The sequence below is a fragment of the Trachurus japonicus genome, chromosome 22, assembly GCF_045865225.1.
Source record: "Trachurus japonicus isolate A0001 chromosome 22, Traja_1.0".
Classification (NCBI taxonomy): Eukaryota; Metazoa; Chordata; class Actinopteri; order Carangiformes; family Carangidae; genus Trachurus; species Trachurus japonicus.
This window is the reverse complement of record NC_140928.1, coordinates 18,684,529-18,700,186: the sequence shown is the minus strand read 5'-3', so window position 1 is coordinate 18,700,186 and position 15,658 is coordinate 18,684,529. Positions and strand designations below refer to the sequence as shown.

Sequence of the window (15,658 nt, the reverse complement as noted above, 5' to 3'; positions counted from 1 at the left end):
GGAAATTGTGTTTTATTCCAGTTACCCTGGAAAGTTACTGTTCTCTTCATGTCTTCTCTTTGTTTAGGTATTTGTATGATGGACTCCAACAGTGATGATGGAGACTATCAAAGTCTCGAGCAGAGCTACCAACATGACACAGCCCAGTACAGAGTGACCTATCCTCGTGGGAGAAACGAAAAAGAGGTGACCTGGGTCACTCCTTTTAAAGCAGAAGTAAGCAATCCGGTCGTTTTGGCTAATTTCTTGTCAGCCGATGGAGTTAGCAGATCTATTGGTCCTCGTCCCTACTTGGCTGCCCACACAGCCCTTCATGCCGTTCTCTCTCCTCATTGGATAAAACTTGTAGGATACAACAGAGCGATAGATATAACAGTTATATCTATCGCTCTGGGATACAAGAAAAGTTTTCTCCTCGGCTTACAGCAGAGCAGAGTGACTGACAGACCCGTTTTTCGGTCCAAACACTCTATAGAAGTGATTGCTGTCGGAAGATAGAACTATTTTAAGACATATTAACACAAAAATATCGCTTACTTCTGCTTTAAGATACAAACTAACCATGTACTGGTTATTTGGTGCTGTTTGGCCATGATAACTGTAGGCTATTTTTCTATTCAGGAGGATCATGATAAAAATGAGGAGTCCAACAAAAAGAGGTAAGTCATGCATGTGCCGTCTTTTACACAGCAATTGCATTATGTTTTGTTTTGTTTTTTTCCATTTCTTTCTTCCTCTTAATTTCCTTTTATCTATTTATGTAGGTATCCAGTGAGTCGCTCTGGTAACAACCCAGCCAGAGTGAAACGGGTAGTGTCCTGCAAGAGGAAGACCCATAGCCTGATGGTGGCCCGGAGGAAGCAGCTCGGGTCTGGGAGGAATTACGATGCTGCTAACAAAGAGAATGAGATGAACTGCTTACAGGACTTCCAACAGGAGATATTTGACAAGGACTCCTGGGAGTTCCCTCTAAATGTCTACAATAACCACAAGGCTGGTCGAACAGGTTCTGAACAAAGTGACTTCTCTACACTCACTGAGGTCAGGAATAATATCACAGCTCAGACTGCATATCTGTTCCTTTTGTTCTGGTTATTTTATGAATTTCTGTAATATGCATAATCTTTTAGAACCAGTCAATATTTTTCAGCTCACAAGAGATCATATCACGATGACCGAAGTCCTCTTTGGAAGAAATCTCAGACTTAAAGTGGCTTTAACACTGTGGCAGAGAAATGTTGGAGAGCTGCTGACATACTTTCTGAGGTACGTACTACGTAGTGTTGGCTGGTTGCAAACATGTTTTATGGTGTATAAGTGATAGAATTTCAAAAGTCACTATTTTTGTACAGAATCCAGGACACCGGTGTGTTTGTTGACTTTCTGCCCCTGATAAGCAAAAGGTAAGCATTATGTTTTGCATAATGACATAGTAACACAGCCTGCAAGTGAAGTAAATGTAATCTAAATCTAATTCTGCCGACAGCATTGAGGAGGACTCTTCAAGGATTACCATTGGCTGTTGTGTTGACCTCTTTCCTCTAGTTAAAAATGTCCTCACCAATCCATACGAAGAGTGAGTAGGCTATCCCTGGAGGAATTAAAAACACACATAGAAGGATACACATGATGTGCAGCAGCAGCAGGTTAAATACAGAAATGTAAATCAATGATGGTTGTCATTTATACTTACAGGTATCTTATAGTTGGTTTAAACTGGATTAACTCAGTCTTGAAAAAGTGGTGCGAGGAACTTAATGCAAGCGGCTATAGTGGATCATCTAATCCCCTGTTGGATAAGTAAGTTCTGTGTTAAATGTGCAATACTTTATACAGACAAATGCTGCATTTAAGAGGATGTGTAGCACAAACCATTATAATCTTTTTTTTTTCCTTTTACTTTGTACAGGAATTTCCAGGTCTATAATCAGCAGTTATTGGAGCTATGGCATCAGGAGCCTTCACTGAAATCTGCTCCAGGAGCTGCAGGAGACATGGCAAAGGTTAGCGTTGTATGTATGAATACATGGTAACAGCTGTCATTGGCAACTTTGACTGTAGCCTACATACTGAACAAAAACCTATTGGTCTAACATCCATAATGTTTTTTTTTCCCCCATAGGTCATTGATTCTTTTCTGTCTCAACTCACCTGATAACAGATCCTTCTCTGGACACAATGCCTTAAATATTTTAAAAGTCTCCTTGGAGGACACTGTAGGAGCTGCTACTGTGATTTTAGATTGCACTATACATTGTCTGCACAGATTTAATTCAAATACTGAGAATGTGCAATATGAAATTAACTGGCATATTTGATGAGTTCTATTACTATCCAGTTTAAGTTATGTTGTGGAGGCCTTGATTTAATACAAGAATCTTGCTTCATCAATATGTCATTTAATTGCTCCCAGTGATTATGAATAAAGTTTTGTGTTTTAAATGTTTAAGTTTGTGATCTTTTTTTCTGAGCAGACTACAGCACTGATATGTTTCTGTTAATGAATGAAACCTCAATGCACACCCTCTGTGAGACTGTACATGCTGCACTTTAACACAACACTGTGTTTTTACCTCAAGCTTCAGTACAGTTTATCAGTAGCAGCAGGTTTCAGTTGAATCCATCAAACATCACCTGGACTTCAGCCTCACTAAGTCCTGAAGTGATTTGTGAGGCAGAGATACGGGCTTACGTAGCTCATATCTCCCAATTTACATGCAGGTTTATCTCACTTGACACAGATAAGTGGAGGGCTGAGTGTCTGTCATTGTGATGTGAACCTGAGGCTAAAGTCCAGATGTGACTGGGCAGGAGAGGCTGTGTGAACTCTGAATCTGTACTCGGCAGTCGACAACCGCGTTTGCATACTAGTGCTCTTCATTGAGTCAGACCACACCACTACAGTAAATGCTTTGGAGAAGATTCAGGTAGAACATAACTGTCACCTCTTTACTGAAGGTAAGCAGACTGATTTTTTTTATAGATTTTAAGATGCCTTCAATTTCTTTTCTTTGATACAGTTTTATTGTGTGTTCTGCATTAAGTTCACTGAAATCAATAAGAGGCTCACTGTGCAGCACCATTCACTAAACCCAGTAGGACACAGGAAAGTGAAGGATGAAGAGTTTGAGATGCTGGCTGCCGGCTGTCGCCCTGCTGCTGCTCAGTGTGGCCGGAGTTAACATGGAGCATCTCCAAGCTGAGAACCTGAACCTGCTCCCTCCACAGAAGCATAACTTGGTCCTGAACCGTGGAATGAGAGGTATTATTTGTTTGTGTCAACTTTCACTTTCAGTTTGTCTTTCTTTTTATGCTTTTGGGACATGAAAAGCACACAACTTGAGGAGGATTAGTGTATTTTTGGTGTGAAAGAGACCTGTAATTGCTTTGAAATGCTGAATTAACTTTATCTTAGATTTTAGATCTCCTGTGGGTGTAGGTCAAATTCCAGCCTGTTGTTCCAGACAATTTAGTGACTCATTATGAGGTGATTTGTTTACCTAGTAAGAGTGTGCCAGACCATTTTAATGCTTTGGCAATTGATCAAGGTTTTACCATGTTCACAGGGGGAGACATTGAGAAACAGTAATAATATACTGTTATGATCAGTACATCTTGAAGACATAGGGAAATGTTATTCACTTTCTTCTCCAGAGAAAGAAATTCAATCTTATATTTATTTGTCAAACAGAGCTGCCGAGAGACTGTCATGAAATGTTGATGACCTCTTCAGGCCAGGCCAGAGATGGAGTGTATCTGATCCAACCGGGCGACTCTCCCATTGTGGCCTACTGTGCCATGCAGGGGGGAGGATGGACTGTTGTGCAGCATATCACAGTGAACAGCAGCGTGGACTTTGATCGTACCTGGGATGAGTACAAGCGCGGCTTTGGGGATGTCACTGGGGATCACTGGCTTGGGAATGAACACCTCCATCAGCTCACCCAAGGGCCTGGGCGCTACAAACTAGGAGTAAAACTAGTGGACCCTGATGCCATCACCAAGGCGGGGGAGTATGACCCTGTTCTGGTGGAGAACGAAGCATCCGCATACAGGCTGAGGCTGGGGTTGTTCCAGGGCTCAGCTGTGGACGCTCTGACCCTGGACACAGAGAACTACCTGCATGACAACCAGAGGTTCACCACTAAGGACAGAGACAATGACAACTATTTCCAAAACTGTGCCAAGCTGGAGTTTCAGGGGGTGCCTGGAGGGGGCTGGTGGTACGACGCCTGTGCTGGTGCCAATCTGAATCGCAGGAACGTCATCTACTGGCAAAAGGACTGCAACAAGGAGCGGCTGTGCAAGTACGCATGGATGATGGTGAGACCTACAGACACAGTCAAACTGGTCCAAAGCAGAGACTGCCAGAGGGATGAGCTATAAGGACATCTTTTTATAGCATTTGTGAAATTGTTAAAGGCTAAGTGATAAATGTTAATGTTTCTCCCTTTTTAAGGTTCTCTCTCTTACAAACACAGTAATTTTCTCCTTTTTAGCGATCATGCTGGACACTGTATTCACCACATTTTATTCAGAAATGCATGGACATCAACAAATGCATGGATCACAAAATACTGAAAAGAACAAAAAATAAAAATCATCACAAACTTGAAACACAGTATAAAAATGCATCACGATTTTAGCTCTAGCTTTGTTTCCAACATACACCATGTCAATACATGAAGCAAAGCATCTCTGTCATTCCCCAAATTTAAGTGCAGACTTCTGGTTTATCACAGTTACAAAAAGCTGTTTCATAACAATTATTTTATGACACATGTAAAATATCCTTTGCATGTCATCACCTATCCAATTCTCACTGAAAGGAACATTTCACAAAAAACTGCATTGTTATTATTTCTTTTTGCCACAGTACATTACAATTTTGCCAGAAATACAATGAAGATATGAGGATATGACATTGATTTAGCTACAGTTATTCAGAGAAGACAAACACTGTATTTCAATGTTCAAAGAAAAAAGAAAAGATCCTGAGGATGAAAAATAATAAACAGGTTATAATAAACAATGTGTGCTCTTAAATCCTCCTTACCATTCTCTATGTAAACACTGACATTGTTTAACAAGTTTGCCATGTAGTTTGTGTAAAATGACTAGAAAGTCACAATATAGACCACTAAGGTTTCATTTGGTGTTATTTAAAAGTTTTTATGTTATTCAATTTATGGAAGAAAATGCTGAATGTGTAATGTGAAAACAATGAATTTGAATCTGTATTCACTCTTCTTACAAATTACAATGGCACATGTGAAAAGGCTTTGATTATCATCGAGTTACAATCTTGACTTAGCAAGCAGACTCCGACATCAGGACAACACGTATTAGCCCTTGAAAATAAAATAGCAACTCCAACATGTGCATCCTCAATACAAACACAATACCTACAATATTAAACAGATTTTGTGTTCAACTTCAACAGCTTCAACTTCAGGGGGAAACTGGCAATTCCAGCCCTTAAAACCAACAGTGATTAGACTAGAACAATGTTATTATGGTCTCCAATTATCCAGCAGTGCAGCTTGAATACTTTAAGGACAACAGGAAATAATCTGTGTGTTATGACCAATGACATTTTGTGTATCGATTTTGGGGAAATACTGGTATGTTTAATATTTTTGAATCTATGTACAGTGCCACTGATTATTTTATATTGGAACAGTTTTGTAATGCTCATATCTCCATAGTTTGAGCAGTAGGCTAATAGCATACACTATAGCAGACCTACTGATTAATCAGCAACTTTATAAATTGTACCAACTTCTTTATATACCATTTTTCAGTTCAAGTTCATAAAGCCAAGATTATCAGTACAAACATGATTTACAGCTGTCGTAATACACGATCTTAAAAAGAAAAAAAAGTTCATGTCAGTTTGGAGCTGACCGCAGGGTTCTGCCCATACCAGTATAGTTTCTCCTCAATCCGTTTCTTCTTCCACTGGCAGAGTAAAAGCATGCGGAAGGTCTTCTGAAAAGTCTTGTTACACAGAGCATAGCACATTGGATTAACGGTGCTGTTGACGTAGCACAGCCAGTAGCCCAGGTGCCAGAGGGAGAGGGGGATGCAGTCTGAGCAGAAGGTGGAAATCAGCACCATGATGTTATAAGGCGTCCATGTTAGGATGAAGGCCAGCAAGATAGCGCTGAGAGTCTGAGCTGCCTTCCTCTCCTTGATCAACACCATCCTCTTCCTCTTGGTGATCTGGTTCTTCAGCGTGGCGTCGATGGGTTTAGATGTCGAGGAGGTGGACGGGACGCTCATGGACTCAGCCGAGGAAAACGTCGACGACGCCATTTTGGTATCTCCGTTTTTGCTCTGGTGCTCCACATGCGTGTCTTTGGCCATAGGTTTGAACTTGTAGGACACACACTTGCTGCTCCTCTGAGAGTTGCTTTTCGGTGGCGTCTGGAAGAAGCTGTCCTCATCATAGCTGCTGAGCTGCTCGTTCTCACTGCCCACCCCACTCTTGGTGGCCTCGCAAGCCTGGTTCCTGAATGAGGGCTGGAAGCCTCCTGGGGACACAGGACGCTCCTCATCTTCAGAGGAGGCATAACTATTGAAGGTGGTCAGCTGCCCAGCTTTGGACCACTCATCATTGGTGGTGGCTGCTGATTTGGCAGCATTACTCCTGCTGGAAGAAGACCAGGAGGCTTGGTTCCTGTCATGAGAAGCTGATCTTAGTTTACAGCTAAAACAGGATCTGATAATGGTCTTCTGAGGCTGAGTGACCCCAGAGTCTGTGGCATAGTTAATCCCCTGGAGCTCAGCCAGATCCTTGGTCCTTTTCTCAGTCTCCTTATAGATTCGACAGTAGAGGATTGTCATGACTGACACAGGGATATAAAAGGCTGCAATCGCTGTCCCAAAGGTTATTACTGGCTCAGAGAAAAACTGGATCTGGCATTGCCTCTCGGGGACAGTCCGTTTTCCTACAAAATATTGCCAGCAGAGTATTGGTGGAGCCCACAGAACGAGTGACACCAGCCAGGCTAAACCTATCATAATCCCAGCTCGTTTGGGCGTCCGTTTGGCCCTGTAGGTCAGAGGCCTGGTGATGGAGAAATATCTGTCGAAACTGATCACCAACAGGTTCATGACTGATGCATTACTGGCCACATAGTCAACCGCCAACCACAGGTCACAGGCAAGGTTTCCTAAGGCCCAGTAGCCCATCAGTATGTAAGAGGTATACAGATTCATGGAGAAGACGCCTATGATGAGGTCTGCAGCTGCCAGACTCAGCAGGTAGTAATTGTTCACTGTCTTTAGTTGGCTGTTGACTTTAAAGGAGAGCATCACCAGAACATTCCCCACGATGGTGATGAGACTTACTATAGCTGACACAGTCGCAATGGTGATCACTTCCCAGAGACTGTGTGTCACTAGATGAATATCCATTGTACTGGTATTTACAGTGGTGTTCAGCATGTTCTCTCCGTCCATGGTTTTGTGTTTATTGGCATCCAACCATGGCAAGTGTGTTGTGATTGGTCATCTTCATGAAGATCTTCTGGGAAGAAAGCAAAAAAAAGCTCACATTTTAGTTCTGCAAATTCAATTTATGGCCATTAGATGGCATAATTTCAGCACTTCATCAAATAGTCATATTCACACTGAGTCAAACACAGGCTTGACATGATTTCTTAAATGTTTGTATGCTATGCAGCTCTTATATTTAACATTTTAGCAAATTATATGTTTTAAATTATCTTTTTAAAAATATATTTTACTCATTTATTTCCTGTTGTTTGTCAGTTGTACCTAAACCTTCACAGTTTCCAGACTAAGATCGGGCTCATATGAAAATACCCATATGGAGCAGTTAAGGCAATTTCTGCAACCATCTGTGACACATTTCAAAAATCCAGGTCAATACAAAATTATCTCTCTTTGTTCTAAATCTATGCAGTTATATTAATAGTGTGTAAACTCAGTTCATTAAAATGTTAAGAATGAATTTGCCCCTTTGGTAGTGCTGCCTGCTGCTGCCTACCAACAGACTGTATCAGGAGACTGGGGCACGTTGTGACACTTTGTTTGACATTTCTGTGTGTCTGTCCCTTAAGTCAGTGCTTAAGTCAAAATCTAATAAAAACTTTTCACACACATCTGCTCTGAAATGGTGTATTTGTTAGAGTTCACCTTATCATCTGGGTTAGTTGCAACATACACTGGTTTGAAATGTAATATTGTAACATAAGGATTATTAGTGTAAGTGAGTGAGCTACAAAAATAATTAATAAAACAAACATACTTTCTTTTCTCAAATTACTTTCTTCCTTTCAAAATTATCTATGTTTGCCACGGGGTGCTATATTTTTTTTAAAATGTGGTATAAAGACTAATTAAGAAAGTACAGAGTGAATCAGCTGATTCATCGAACAAAGTATTGTTTACACCTCATCCAGCAACCATCCCTAGTCCCCTATATATATATATATACTGTATATATATATATATGTATATATATATATATACCCTACTTCGCATTTTCTTTATTTCTTGAAAAGGCTTGGGCAATGAGACGAAGAGCGATATACTGTATAGTTGAGTGGTAGGTAACACCAACAGGAAGGACTGTCTAGTCTTTGTTTTTGTATTTGTTATTGTGTCTTGTAATCTCATATGGGATGGGTCACAGTGGTGGCATGACACGAAAAAAAAAAAAAATTATTCATTCATTCATATGTACAAGAATGACACTTTCTAATCAAATGAAACAATTACAGTAATAGTTGTTTATCATTTAAATGTGGCAACATAATTTCAAAAATTGCATTAATGAAACACTATGCCAAAACACCAAGATGAATATGAAACCTTGATATAACCCCTGAATTAGAGAAAGTCATCTCAGGTGAGGTATTTAATCTGAAATATATATAGTATATGAAATGTGTGAAAAGTATATACCACAGCAAATAAAATATGTGCTCAGCTATGAGTTTGCTGAAACACCCAAACTTCTGCCTACCTTTCAAACTCACGACCAGCCATGCATCAAATACTTATCACCACAGTTTGTACCTCACTTCGAAGAGAACTGCACTAAAATAATCAAATAAGGAGAACATTTGCTGTGTGGAGGGTTTGTGTTTCCAAAGCACTTAAAAGAAACAGCCCAGCACTGGTGAATGACCTGCATGTCAGAGGAAATTACTTGTCAACACAGAGTTTAGGCATTGTTGTTACGAATAAATAAGTCATGTATGAGGCACTAGTGACAGAGCACAGCACCCGCCCTGTGCCAGTAGAGGGCAGTAAACACCCTCCACATGAGAAAGCTGGTAACCCACATCCACTCTCAACTTGGAGCAGTGGTGTGTGTGCACATTTCATCCCTGGGTGCCGGACACTAATAGTGGGTGAGGGGCGATCCTTGACAACCTGGACTTGTATTTTTGAGATAAGCACATGGGAATTTTCTATGGTTTGATGCTTTCTCCCTTAGTGACCTTCAAATGCATGACACATGACCGTGTGATTTTGCTCTTGCCTTGAATGTATTGAGGCAGCATTAAGTCCACCCAGTTTCAGTACACTATGCCAATGATTACACCCAGTGGGTAAACACAGATCTACCGATCACAGTATTTGAGTGTGAAGATACAGTGTGTTGTACAGTAGTTGTCTACAGTGTGTGTTGAGCTAATAATGTCTTACTTGCTCATTCCAGTTTTGCTGAAAGGACAGTCCTCTCTAAGGAAACACCTCAGCCAAATGAGCATCTGCATTTCTAGACACGCCAAATGCTCTGCTTAAAATTAGGGAATTTTAGCACCATGTAACAGCCCAGCATCTGTGTCCTGAGTATGACCTTCCAAGCTCTAAAATGGTATGGTCAGATTCTCCAGAATCATTACTTCCAATTGATAATGACCAGTGCACCCACCGAGCATAAATCCACCATCAGGGAGGCACAGACTCAGTGTGGAGCATCAATGAACTCAGGGGCAGATCAACTCTGCAGAAACTCTGAGAAAATCCTCCATGTGTAGAAGCAATTGAGCCAGTCTAATCCCTTGAAACATGGTCACAGAGAACCAAGGGAAGCAGACTTTTTAGACTGTCAGATCTGACCAATCCTGGGCAGGAGTGTAGGTGTTCTGTGGTAAAAACACTGCAATAGGAAATTACGATAGCGACATTTGCTTAAAAAGAAAACTCAATGCAAGAAGGTATTTTCTGACAGGCTGAAATACCAAACAAATAATGTCATGTTACTAAATTTAATAGTAGGCCTATTAACTCAAAATGGAAGTGTATCCTGATCTCCCTTGCAGCTAGAGATGTATCATAATTCAAGCAATATAATGTTTTGAACATGATAATAAGTCAAACTTGAGAATGACTTCCTCACTTAATTGGCATTCTTTGGACGGTGCCAGATTAGCAGGAGTGCCGGTGGCAGCCTGAGGCCCACACAAATAAAATTCCAGTCACTGTGGGGGTCCTCCTGCAGGACTTGGATTGTCCCTCGTCTTGTTATATAACGGCATTTCGCATCACATCACTCAAATCCCCATATGAGTACACTGTTTACCATAAAGGGCGCCATGAATCTGTCCACAGAATTTCCTGCTATTTCTTGTTTTTTACAAATGTAGTACTACCCTGTTCTTTTTAATTGAGTGTTGGAAAATTGAATATTTCACTTTGGAGCACACTCCAAAGTGAAATATTCAATTTTCCTCATAATGTTCTTACCAACTCAAACCTCGATAACATTTTAACCTCAATTGCAGCATCACCAACTTTGGTCTAACTGAATATGTCAGTACTGGATGGACTGTCAATATGTGGTTGAGATTTGTCTGAATTTCAATAATTTATATATTTATATCCTACATTTTACATTGAACTAGTAGCTAATGACCAACAGCCTCTGCTGTAGGCTGCACCTCATTTGCAAATGTTAACATGCTAATGTGATAAGTAGGTAAACACAGTAAACATAAGCATATTAATGCTGTCATTGTGAGCATGTTAGCATGGTGACTTTAGCACTTGGCCCGGAGCACTGCCATCCTTACAGAGCTGCTAACATGTCATCAGCTGCTTGGTTGTCTTCTTTAGACCAGCAGCAGCAAGGAAATCCGTTAGTTCAAAAGGGAGTTTTGTTCTCCCTTTTTGTTTAATTTTTCAGAACATGATAGAGTGGATTGGCTCATCCATCCGTGATTATGTATGATGCTCCAAAAATAATTAATTAATGATGACGGGTACTGTGTTTGAGAAACAAGGATATTCCTGACTCATTGATGACTGTTGTATTGCTTACAGACATGCATGCGCATGTGCACACACACACAAACATCAGACTTGTTCTGCCTCTTGACCTCAAGAGGTAGAACTAGTCAAGCTTGCTAATAGCTTCTAAATCGAAGGAGGAAGCATTTTAATGGTACACTCAGGGCTCAGAGAGTGGGGTAAACATGGACTCTGCATCACTATAAATACTGAATATGGTCTGTTCTGGCCTGTTTTTGGCCTTTTTATGGATGCAGTTTGGTGTCAGATGTGACGCACAGTGTGGAAGAGCTTTGTGACGCTGTCTGGTCAGAGGAAAAACACAGGGGGGTTGAAAAACAAAAGATATTGCTGCTGAATTTCTGGTACAGCCTATATTTTACATAGTGTTTGAGAATAAAAATATAATACCCAGAGGTCATTAGAGTGAATCAGTGCAAGTAGTGTACAGAAACCCTACTGTTATACCAGTGCCAAGAAACCAAGTCTTCCTTATTACATATGCATCCAAAGAGTATCAGACTGTCCTCTGAAATATTGTGCAAGCACAGTGTGCATAAATAATGGTCATTGATCCAGTGATTAACAGTGCCCAATATGTCTGTAGGGGCACGCTACTGTAGGTAACACAAGCCTAGATACTGCCTCCACACTGATTGCAGAGGCGGACATGTTGAACAGCGGCTTCCTGCGGGTCCTATACTGGCACCTGGCCATCAGTGCTCCTGTGCTGTAGCTCCATGCTCCCAGTCAGACCTAACCTTTTTCTACACTCTCCTGTGGCTGCAGCACAACTGCTCTGGACAGCAAAAACAAGAAAGTATAAAGCATGTGTCTTTGTGTGTATGGCATTTATGAAAGAAAGAGAAAGAAGATGAAAGTGAAAGAAAGAAAGAAAGAAAGAAAGAAAGAAAGAAAGAAAGAAAGAAAGAAAGAAAGAAAGAAAGAAAGAAAGAAAGAAAGAAAGCATGGAGCAAAAGAGAGGTGAGTCAAAGCGAAGAAGGTAAAGGACACCATGTGTGTCTGCGTGGTATGATGTGCAAATCAGCCCACAGCTCTTTGGCACAATGGTTCGTGCAGGCTGAAGTCAGTCCACTGACCCATGGTTAAAATCCCTGCATACGTGGTGGTCTGGAAGAGGTCCTAAGAAATGCTTGAATCATCCTGAGTATCAGGCATCAAATGTTCACACTAAGAGCTGCACATGTGGGGTATAAAGTCAGGTGTGGGATTAATGCAAAGTCAGTGTTTTATCCATTGCCTTACATTCTCTCCTCCCTGATTCTAAATCAAACTTCAATCTCTCTGCTCTGATGAGAAGTGATGAATATGATCATTAGATGATGATCTGCTGATCGACACCACAGTGGCTTTGGCAGCTGCTGAAGGGAAATAAATTATAACACTTGAAGCCTCAAGGAGTTCCATTTTATGAGCAACTACCACATTTCATTAATTGCTCCATCAATTGGATAATGATTTGACTATAAACTCATCTGTGTGAAGAGTTCTCTGAGTCTTTGTTGCTGCCAGTGCATCTAGCTTGTCAGTCATCTGTTCCTAATTCATTGCAAACCAGTTTTCTGTAGGCTGATGTTAAATTTATCTGAAAAGACAAAGCTGGTTGTTTGACTAACGTCAAAATTCAAATGATAATTTTCAGTGAAAGGTGGAAGCATATGCTCAGTTAATGGGGCCAACTAAAACACTCAGAAACACATAGAGAAAGATACCTGTGTGCATCTCTTTTAAGCTATCAGTGTGTCAATATACTAGTAGGAATTTAGCTATGTCAACATAAAGCAGAATGAGTCCAGGTCTGATGGGCAGCTGGACAACTCCCCCCAGAAAATGCAATTTATTCGAAGACAAATTGCTACCAAAAAAGAGATTAAACTGGTTTACAATCAAGCAAGCAATGCCTTTTCTGTGGAAGCTGTTTCCAGTCTTTCTTTCAAGACTTCCACTACCTTTCTACAGTACAGTACATTTATTGTAACACCTCACAAGATCTTGTGGGGACTGAGTGGACTCGTTAAAATCACGCTTCACTGCCTGATCCTCCCCTGTTTTGTCATTTCTACTTAATCAAAAAAAAGGAGGGGAAAGACTTGCGCTTAAGCCTTTGAAGAAAGATAATGATTGTTATTTTGGGTTGAGAGGAACAATATTACATTTCAGTTCATTTCATTCACTGAAATTTCAGATATGTCGAGAAGTCTGAAAGGAGACAGGGGGAGATAAAAGGGGAGACAGGGAGTGGGAGAAAATAGGATTGTTCTTTAAATTGTAATTTATTTTAACACATTTCTTCAACTTATTCAGCAATAACTTTTAAGCTAAAATGTTCCTGATGTATCCTTTCTTATTCTGTACATTAAGTCCTCTAGAGGAACAGATGCACACATACCTTTCCAGGAGCACATCTTCTGTTGCTTTCATTAAGGTAAAAGGCTACATTAAAAATACATGCTCAGACCTCTCAGACATGCACTTGAGCACACATGATGCAATTTCCCCTTAAATCCAGGTCATTCCTTTGAGCATCAATAAAAAAAGAGGGAATTTTCAGTAGGTCATGCTTCTTTACTGATACAACTAAGTAAAAACAAAACAAAAAAAGACATATACTCACAATTGAGTTTCATCACATGTCACAGTCTGCTGTGTAAGGGCAGATTGGGTCCCCTGGCAAGAGAAAAGTTCATGGTTAATCCCTTTGTTTTGCCTGGGAAGCCTGCAGGTCAAGTGTGGCATGGAGGAACAGGATCACAACACAGTTGGAGAAAGGATTGAGGTGGTTGAGAAATCCTGCTGACTTGACCCTCACATGCCTGAGGGGTTCGGGGGGAATGTGTGAGCAACGAGGCAGAGGAGAAAGAGGACGAAGAGCAGGAGGAGGGTGAACACCAGGAGGCTTCAGTCATCCCTGCTCAAGAGGCACAGAGCACAGCATCACCTCTCCATCAGTCGCCCGTCACAGCCGCTGTGTGTCCAGCTGGGAAAAGTATCCTCAAGTTGCAACGCATCCTTCCTCAGTCATTCATAAATGTGTAGAACCTCTTCAGGAGCCACAAAAAGAGGAGTGGAGAACTTGTTTCCTCCCAGTCTGAGCTGCGCTGGATGAAGTGTGCTGCCTCTCACTTAAGTTGAGGCAGAATGTCAGAGTGAAGCTGCCTGACGCCTGAGCCAAGTCACTGCTACTGCCACACTGCTGCCGCTGCTGCCTCTGCCGTTTCATCTACTCTGGCTGACAGACGCAGATGTAGCTGACGCTAGCTAGCTGGGAGGAGAAATTCCCATAGGGCTGAATGGTTCATCATGTTTCGGGACAGTGAGCATGCAGCCCTGACCACAGAGTGTGTGTGTGTGAGAGAGAGAGAAGGAGAGAGAGAGAGGGGAGCGGGGGGAGAAAAAGGAAGTGGCTGGGTGGCTTCAAGGGTTTTCATTTTGGAAGGTGTCAGGATGGGAGGGAAAGTGTGGGAGGGAGGGAATGTGTTGTGATGGTGGTGGAGAGGATGGTGTTTAGTCAGACAAGTCAAGTCAAACCGCATCTTTGAGCGTTGCATGCTGGTGTCACACAAACCATTAATTACCTCCATTGGCATGTCTTTTGTGTGTCTTTTTTCTGAGGAGCAAGAAGAGACAGTGACCCTCGTTATCACTGGTGCCGGCTCCCTTAGTGTTTGAACAACACTGAGGGAACATTAAAGCAGTGTGGCTATCAGCAAACCGATCTACACAGCATAAAACACCACTGCTGCCTTTGTGCTCACATGGGAGAGCACTGACATGGCTGGGCCAGATAAGCAGACAACTGAAGTGACAGATGTTTTTTCACCAGGACCTTTGTGTGTGTGTGAGTGTGTGTGTGCGTGCGTGCGTGTGTGTGTGTGTATACAGCGTGCATGTCATTGTGCTGATTGGGGAATTATTTGCTTGGCAACTGCCCTGGATGGGTGTAAAGTCCTTATATGTTTTAATCTGGATGATGGGGGTTGTCTGTGCCATGAGCTTCCATCAAATCACCAGAGAGATACACTAATAAATCCAGCTGTTTCCAACACAGCATTTTGTATTATAGAATATACTGAAGGTATTTTCACCCCCCGCCATCCCCACCCACCCCACCACCACTCTCCATCCAATTTATGGCACAGGCTCATATTCACAAGGTCAGAGGACAAAACCGCCTGTTTATCTGGTGCTTATTCATTTCAGAGAATTATCAAATCACACTCTGTTTCTAAACTCTGATTATATACAGTATATGTATTTGCCTTATTGTATAGTCCAGTAAAGTGATTTCTGGCCTGAGCACGCCTCCAGGGAACGGAAGGATTAATCAAATGTTCGGTTACATTTCAACTATTGCTAATATTTT

The 15,658-nt window shown here is 41.4% G+C and overlaps 3 protein-coding genes across 9 annotated transcripts in view; 2 read left to right on the top strand and 1 right to left on the bottom strand.

Moving 5' to 3' along the window:
• The window catches only part of LOC146963904 (KATNB1-like protein 1), a 32,928-nt gene extending 30,487 nt beyond the window's left edge, over positions 1–2,441 (top strand). For 2 of the 4 annotated variants that reach the window (XM_085768566.1, XM_085768567.1), the window contains exons 2-10: positions 68–186; positions 622–659; positions 765–1,041; positions 1,151–1,266; positions 1,353–1,403; positions 1,487–1,576; positions 1,696–1,800; positions 1,910–2,003; positions 2,123–2,441. In XM_085768566.1, the coding sequence (XP_085624692.1) occupies positions 76–186; positions 622–659; positions 765–1,041; positions 1,151–1,266; positions 1,353–1,403; positions 1,487–1,576; positions 1,696–1,800; positions 1,910–2,003; positions 2,123–2,155 (915 nt within the window). In that variant the 5' untranslated portion in view covers positions 68–75 and the 3' untranslated portion in view covers positions 2,156–2,441. The remainder of the gene's footprint in view (positions 1–67; positions 187–621; positions 660–764; positions 1,042–1,150; positions 1,267–1,352; positions 1,404–1,486; positions 1,577–1,695; positions 1,801–1,909; positions 2,004–2,122) is intronic. The other 2 variants (XM_085768568.1, XM_085768565.1) reach the window with 1 other exon arrangement.
• A 386-nt stretch (positions 2,442–2,827) lies between these two features.
• Positions 2,828–4,600, top strand: LOC146963903 (fibrinogen-like protein 1-like protein). 4 transcript variants are annotated; one of them, XM_085767351.1, is made up of 3 exons: positions 2,828–2,958; positions 3,100–3,262; positions 3,692–4,600. In XM_085767351.1, exons 2-3 carry the CDS (start codon positions 3,118–3,120, stop codon positions 4,384–4,386), a joined length of 840 nt encoding a protein of 279 aa, XP_085623477.1. In that variant the 5' UTR covers positions 2,828–2,958; positions 3,100–3,117; the 3' UTR covers positions 4,387–4,600. The 4 variants fall into 4 exon arrangements, with proteins under 4 accessions (XP_085623477.1, XP_085623478.1, XP_085623480.1 ...); XM_085767352.1 differs by having other exon boundaries at positions 2,830–2,958; positions 3,045–3,262; XM_085767354.1 differs by having other exon boundaries at positions 2,835–2,958; positions 3,107–3,262.
• Positions 4,492–14,586, bottom strand: chrm5a (cholinergic receptor, muscarinic 5a). Its single transcript, XM_085767349.1, has 2 exons — positions 13,910–14,586; positions 4,492–7,534 (listed from the first exon to the last, which is right to left on the bottom strand). Exon 2 carries the CDS (start codon positions 7,465–7,467, stop codon positions 5,887–5,889), a length of 1,581 nt encoding a protein of 526 aa, XP_085623475.1. The 5' UTR covers positions 7,468–7,534; positions 13,910–14,586; the 3' UTR covers positions 4,492–5,886.
• Between the last annotated feature and the right edge of the window lie 1,072 nt (positions 14,587–15,658).

What these genes read in the sequence shown, in the direction of transcription:
- LOC146963903 (XM_085767351.1), top strand. Translation starts at nt 3,118, where the DNA reads ATGAAGAGTTTGAGATGCTGGCTGCCGGCTGTCGCCCTGCTGCTGCTC. An exon ending in CCTGAACCGTGGAATGAGAG is followed by an intron (nt 3,263 to 3,691) that starts GTATTATTTGTT and finishes TTTGTCAAACAG; the next exon opens with AGCTGCCGAGAGACTGTCAT.
- chrm5a (XM_085767349.1), bottom strand. Translation starts at nt 7,467, where the DNA reads ATGGACGGAGAGAACATGCTGAACACCACTGTAAATACCAGTACAATG.